Raw genomic sequence first — 7,259 nt, forward strand, 5'->3', positions numbered from 1 at the left:
TTTACATTAAAATTTAACAACAAAATGTCAAAGGAGACTTTTCAGAGAAGTTGTGCTATTATTCTTCAGAATTTATCTGGATGCTGTATGATTTGAAAGAAATATTCAAAATCATGAAGGCTCTGAACAGAATAGATTGAAAGAAAGATTTATCACTTATGAATAGATGGAGGATCAGAACGTTTCAGTGTTTTGCAAAGGAAGCAAATTTGAAATGAGAAGCAACTTTATTACACTGAGTTCTTGCCTCTGGAATGCATTACCTGAAAGTGTGGTAGACCAAATTGAATTGAGGCATTAACGATAGCATTCAGTAATTATTTAAATTGAAACAATTTGCAAGGTTATGGGAAAAAGATTAGGAATTAGTACTATATTTAAATTCACAAAAAAGCCAATGCAGCTGTGATGGACGGAATGGCTTCCTTCTGCACTGTATCAATTCTGATACTGGCTGGGCTTAACATTTATTGACCATTACTATTTGGTCTTGAGAAGATGCAGGTGGGCTGCTTTATTGAAAGAGTGCAATGCATTTGGTGTGGCTACAGCCACAGCGCTGAAAGGAAGGATTTACCAGAAATTTGACCCACAGCAACAGTGAAGGTCAGAGAGCCCAGGTTCAAGCCTTGATAAAATGTCACGCTGGAAAAAGCACAGCATGTCAGGCAACATCCAAGGAGCGAGAGTTGACTTTTCAGTCGCAACTGAAGAGGGGTCCTGACCTAAACGTCGACTCTCTTGCTCCTCGAATGCTGCCTGACCGGCTGTGCCTTTTTTGCCAGCACCATGCTTTATCAACTCGGACTCTCCTGCATCTGCAGTCCTCACTTTCTCCTCAGGTCAAATCTTCTTACTCCAGAGGAGTGCCGTTACATCCTTGGACATACGGATTAAATATATCTCCACATTCTTAGCTACAGAAATGAAAGTTACACGTAACTTTAGGCCCATTCAGTACGGTGGTAATGTCCTTACCTCTGGAACCAAAGAACTCATGTTCAAGTCTCTGGCTGCTCTGGAGGTGCGTAATAATATCGCTGAGCAGATTGGTTATAAAATATCTGTAAACAATATCCTGGGCGGTTGAGGTGCTATGGTAGTATCCCTACCTCTGGACTAGAAGGTTAAGTCCCATCTGCCTCAGAGGTATTTCATGGTATTTCTGAGCAGGTTAGAATCACAGATTAAATAATAATAACGGCTAGTTAAAACTATCTATGAACAGAGTCCTTCCTAACTAGTGAAGTGGGGCACAACTTTCTGCCGTGTCGCATGCGAAACAGCATTTGGCGACTGCCATTTCTTTTTCTGTGACCTAACGGCTTGTTATACGTTTTGGATTGGTATAAATCTTCCAGCTACATCCACCGATGTACAGGCCGAATAACGCTTTCACCATTGCAGCTGCTCGCAGCTCCAGCTGCAAATTAGTGATCCCGGGGGCTTTGACCTGCTCGGTATTTGAACTGGTGTCTCACTATGGAACGAGGAATCTCTAAACTCCAACGACTCGTTTTGAGACCCGAGGAAATAGATTGCTTCTTTCCCATTCTGTCGGTAAACTTCCGTTACGATAAAGTAGAATTCAGATTTTCACGTGACACTTTTGACATTTTCTATCACGGTGATTAATTGGAATGGTTCTGCAAGAGGTACAATAACAACGATTTGGAGGTACCGGTGTTGGACTGGGGTGCACAAAGTTAAAAATTACAGAACACCAGGTTATAGTCCAACGGGTTTAATTGGAAGGCTTTGTGAATAAGTGATTTTGATATTGGGCTTAGATTAAAGTGATTTTGCAACCCATTTTATACATTTTGTGGATATTGTTTTCTATAGGATGAGAGGGATACTGTGGCGCAGTTCCAATATCGCCTCCTTAGTTCACTATTTCAAAGTTTAAAACAACTACGTTTTCCGGCCTTGTAACAGAACTGGCATCTGTGCGCCTCCGCTCAACAACGTGCCTGACTTCCCTTTCATTAACACTCGGGCCAGTCGAAAATCTGATCAAAAACGTAGCAACTGGTTAGAATGAAACTGCCTCACAAGCCATTACTAAGACAGGTCATGACCAGAATATCAGTTAATTTGCTCGGGTGACGAACGAGTCCTGTCGGATCTGGCATTTTCCTGGTATTTATTTCACAGAAAATGACACAGACTATTGACACCGCCATCAACCACCCCACCGCACACAGGAACCAACATAGAGTTGGTTAACATCAATCCGGCACACATTATGAAAGAGTTTCTTCCCAAGTCTTTGGACATGTAGCTGAGAAGTTTAATCATACAGAATTTGCCTTCTTCCGGATTAATATACATTTTGCTGAATTTGTGCCCGTAGGAACTCTTGCGAAAAGCAGGGATGTCATTCTTGTGGAATTTCTTTTTCTGTCGGGTATATTATGAGAATTTGATAAACTGCTGAACAATTACGCTATCGCATGAATTGAAACCATAAATTATTCGCAACTGAAACGCTGAAATTGTTGATTGACGGTCCTGGGATTTTTGTCTTGTTTAACACATTGTTTCTGCAGGAGCGCAACAAAGGTCGAATATCGTGTCCACTCTACGTGCCATTGATTTCCAATTTATCAACTTGAGAAACATCCCCGTTAATGGCAAGTGATGTGGATTAATGAAATTAAATCATATTTCCAAATGTGGACAAGATCAAAACGAGAAACAGGCTACAATCACACAAAAGAAATAATTTCACGGATGTTGATCGATGCTATCCTCGGTAACTTTAAATATTAATTCAAATCTAAATCATAAAACAACATTCAAGCTAACTGGGAATGACAATCTTTTAAATTGGCGTGTTGGTTAGGAATTTATTCGGCGTGTGAAGCAGTATCTTTTAGTCATTTAAAATCATTAAATTTAGCTTAAAGTCATTTAATTTATCTTTACCTAATAAATTGCATTTAAACACGTCATGTTATATAATTAGTAAATTTGTTTACATGTCCATCAACTCAGTAGAATATTCGCTCGCCGCAGCTTTTGTTTAAATTAGACAAGGAATGTGTTCAATTCTACCAGCGGGCAAGCTGCTGGAAACTTGTTTTCCATAATCAATACACAGAACAGGAAATGGAAAACGACACCCACTCAAAAAATATTCATGAGTAAATGGGAAATTATTTTCCTGTACTTCTGACTCTTCTGATCTTTGCGGAATAGGAGTTTGTGAACGATCTTCAATAACATTGGGAAGCTGTGCAAAATGATTAACAAAAATAAAATAGCATCTTTTAATAAATAGCCAATGTCTGGCATGTAGTAAACCACTCCGAGATAAAACAGATCTCCAGATTTCAGGAAAGCGCGATTGGCAGTCTACCTACCCATTGAAACGTGTAGAATCAGCAAGAACATCCCCAAGTGCTGCATTTCCGCCAATGTATTAGAGAGATAGGGAGCAGAACCTGGTCAATGATCTGCACCCCAGTTCAGTGAGAAGATGCTAAGACTCTCAATAAGCAGCGAGTTTATGTATTCAGCAGAAAGACGCTGTTAAATCCAGATCTGACGATGTATATTTTCAGCGGCAAAGACAACTGGAATCAATGAACCAATAACCGATGTTATTACCAATTTAGGTAAACCTCGAGTTAAAAGCGTGAGAGGGGGAGGGGTTCTGTAACCTTGAAGGTGACTGACAGGTTTCTGATTAAATTCAAATTTATCAACTATGAAATGGATTTAACAATATTTAATTTCTTTAACGCATATTGAACGGTTCCTGTCTTTATATACAGTTACAGGTAAAGAATATATCTGGGGCATTAGACAGCAGCCTCTTGTCAGTGTCAAAATTTCATGCCCAGTGAGAGAGAAAGAAAATTATTGCGGCGAGGATTCAAAATCTGTTTTAAACCACAACTCTGCAAGGTAGAACAAATCCTCTTTAGTTAGAGATAGATAGATTAGATTACTTACAGTGTGGAAACAGGCCCTTCAGCCCAACAAGTCCACACCGCCCCGCCGAAGCGCAACCCACCCATACCCCTACATTTACCCCTTACCTAACACTACGGGCAATTTCGCATGGCCAATTCACCTGACCTGCACATCTTTGGATTGTGGGAGGAAACCGGAGCACCCGGAGGAAACCCACGCAGACACGGGGAGAACGTGCAAACTCCACACAGTTAGTCACCTGAGGCGGGAATTGAACCCGGATCTCTGGCGCTGTGAGGCAGCAGTGCTGCCGCCCACCGTTGGAATGAAAAGGTAGATCTGACGAGCCGAATTTCTGTGTCTATCAGAATTTTCTTTTATTGGAGAAAGTAGTACATTTGTTTGCTTCCACCTGTTTTGACCTATCTTTCTAACCGATCTTTAATTCCAGAGCTGACCTATCTCCCAATTTCTGCTTCATTGGACTTGCTGTCCACTTCCACAAGCTTCTCCTATTGAGTCATTGTATTTTCGTTCGGCTATTTGTGTTTTCCTGTGCCACTGTTTCCTCTGGCATGGGGTTTATTTGCTAGTTGCATGTGAAAGTAGTCATCTTGTGTAAGTTAAATTCCACAGAGGCATGGCCAGAAATTTCGAATCAACAAAACTAAGAAGGATATATTTAAATAATAGCATTCAGCTCATTCTTTCCGGTCTGATTTCTTTTTGTGTGGAAATGGAAAAATGCAATTAATTCCATTCTGAAAGACTTTCTGGCCACCCTGTATTTATTTCCTTTAAAGATTTAACAAATTTGTTTTTGAGTCATATCAGTGAATGGCTTTTCAGGTAGGCAACCCGGCGTCATAACTATATCTCTATAAAACATATTTCCACGTTTTGCACCTGATTCTTCGCAAATCGTCACAATTCTAAAAGTTCCCATGGCGTTTTCTGTCACTGGAAAGATTTTGTCCTTATGCGGCTTGGTGGCTCAAAGCGCCAGGGACATGGATTCGATTCCCGCTACGGGCGACTGTCTGTGTGGACTTTGTACACTCTCCCCGTGTCTGCGTGTGTTTCCTCCGGGTGTTCCAGTTTCCTCCCACATTCCAAAAGATGAGAAGTGGCAGATGGAGTTTAATTCAGATAAATGAGAGGTGCTGCATTTTGGGAAAGCAAATCTTAAGCAGGACTTATACACTTAATGGTAAGGTCCTAGGGAGTGTTGCTGAACAAAGGGACCTTAGAATGCAGGTTCATAGCTCCTTGAAAGTGGAGTCGCAGGTAGATAGGATAGTGAAGAAGCCGTTTGGTATGCTTTCTTTTATTGATCAGAGTATTGAGTTACAGGAGTTGGGACGTCATGTTGCGCCTGTACAGGACATTGGTTAGGCCATTGTTGGAATATTACGCGCAATCCTGGTCTCCTTCCTCTCCGAAAGATGTTGTGAAACTTGAAAGGGTTCAGAAAAGATTTACATGGATTGCCAGGGTTGGAGGATTTGAGTTATAGGGAGAGGCTGAACAGGGTAGGGATGTTTTCCCTGGAGCGTTGGAGGTTGAGGGTTGACCTTATAGAGGTTTGCAAAATTATGAGGGGCATGGATATGATAAATAGACAAAATCTTTTCCTTGGGGTCGGGGAGTCCAGAACTAGAGGGCATAGGATTATGGTTTAGATTAGTGTGGAAACAGGCCCTTCGGCCCAACAAGTCCACATCGACCTGCCCACCCAGACCCATTCCCCTACACCTAACACTACGGGCAATTTAGCATGGCCAATTCACCTGACATGCATGTTTTTGGACTGTGGGAGGAAACCAGAGCACCTGGAGGAAACCCATACAGACAGTCACCTGAGGTGGGAATTGAACCCGGGTCTCTGGCGCTGTGAGGCAGCAGTGCTAACCACTGTGCCACTGTGCCACCCATTGGTGAGGGCGCAAATTATAAAAGAGACATAAGGGGCAACTTTTTCACCCAGTGGGTAGTACGTGTATGGAATGAGCTGCCAGAGCAACTGGTGGAGGCTGATACAATTGCAACATTTAAGAGGCATTTTGATGAGTATATAAATAGGAAGTGTTTGGATGGATATGGGCTGGGTCCTGGAAGGTGAGTCTAAATTGGAGTGGGATATCTGGTCGGCATGGACGGGTTGGACTGAAAGGTCTGTTTCCATGCTGTACACCTCAATGACTCTATGACTCTATGTGCAGGTTAGGTGAACTGGCCGTGTTAAATTGTCCAAAGTGTTAGGTGCATTAGTCAGGAGTAAACGTAGGGAAATGAGTAGAATTGGGTTATTCTTCGGAGAGTCGGTGTGGACTTGTTAGGCTGAAGGCCTGTTTGTACACTGTCGGGAATCTAGTCTAATGTACATGACTAAACTCAGCAATGACACCTCTCACCAATTTCTCTGCACGACCATATCACCCAGCGTCGCTGCACTACTAAAATCCAACACCCGTGGTACCATTCCAGCGGATTTCATGTGTAAACTCGCCATAGCTTTTGCATTCTTTCAAACTTCGGTCCCCACATTAAAATGCAATAATGCAGCTGAGGATGAGCCAGTGTTCTAAGCGCTGGAGCATGCATTCTTGTTTTTTTTTACCTCTGTTTCTCTGTTTATTGTGCCAATGGATCTTAAATGCCTCTCCATTAACTTCTCCTGTGACAAACATTGCTGCAATACCTCCGCAGGTCTCTCTGTGACTGCGTCCACTTTGCGATTGTGCCATTTGGGTCAAATCACCGCATTCTTCCAACCGCAATGTAACACATCGCACATTTCTGTCATAAAAGTAATGAGCTTGCGTCTCTACATTTTTCCAACCCATCGATGTCTGATGAAGTCTATTGTTGTTCTCAATGATTATTAACCTTTCCTGAATTGTTTTGTTCTTAGCAAATAGTTCAATCAAATTTAACCAATGAAAATTTGCTTTTACTAAGGCCCAGCTGATGATCGTTTCTTTGACGATAATATTCTGAAAGCCAAACATGACTCGAATTGCTATAGTTTCATCCTCCTCGCATTGTGAGAATATGCGCGGTCATTCTGTGATCTGGCAGCAATCCCACATTGGCATGTTGTACCTATTTTAAACCTGTATTTTTCCAGATCATCTAGAAAAACTAAAAATCCCAGTTTTTTTTGTAGGATCACTTACGACACAGTTGATTCCATCTATCAACTCCCTACTGGCTCCTCCCAGAGCACATCACTGAGTTGCGGTTCTCCTCTGGATCCTTGTAGCTCTCGTAATTTTCTCTTTCAAACCCTCACCTATTCACTTACAAAATCTTTCTTTGCGCTTCCACCACCT

General features: G+C 41.8%; 1 protein-coding gene across 1 annotated transcript in view; it reads right to left on the reverse strand.

Moving 5' to 3' along the window:
• The window catches only part of LOC140478630 (scavenger receptor cysteine-rich type 1 protein M130-like), a gene marked incomplete at its 3' end in the record, with an annotated part of 34,337 nt that extends 27,402 nt beyond the window's left edge, over positions 1-6,935 (reverse strand). The window contains exon 1 of the mRNA XM_072571848.1: positions 6,545-6,935. Within this exon, the coding sequence (XP_072427949.1) occupies positions 6,545-6,935 (391 nt within the window). The remainder of the gene's footprint in view (positions 1-6,544) is intronic.
• Positions 6,936-7,259: the final 324 nt, after the last annotated feature.

This window comes from Chiloscyllium punctatum, chromosome 6 (assembly GCF_047496795.1).
Source record: "Chiloscyllium punctatum isolate Juve2018m chromosome 6, sChiPun1.3, whole genome shotgun sequence".
Taxonomy (NCBI): Eukaryota; Metazoa; Chordata; class Chondrichthyes; order Orectolobiformes; family Hemiscylliidae; genus Chiloscyllium; species Chiloscyllium punctatum.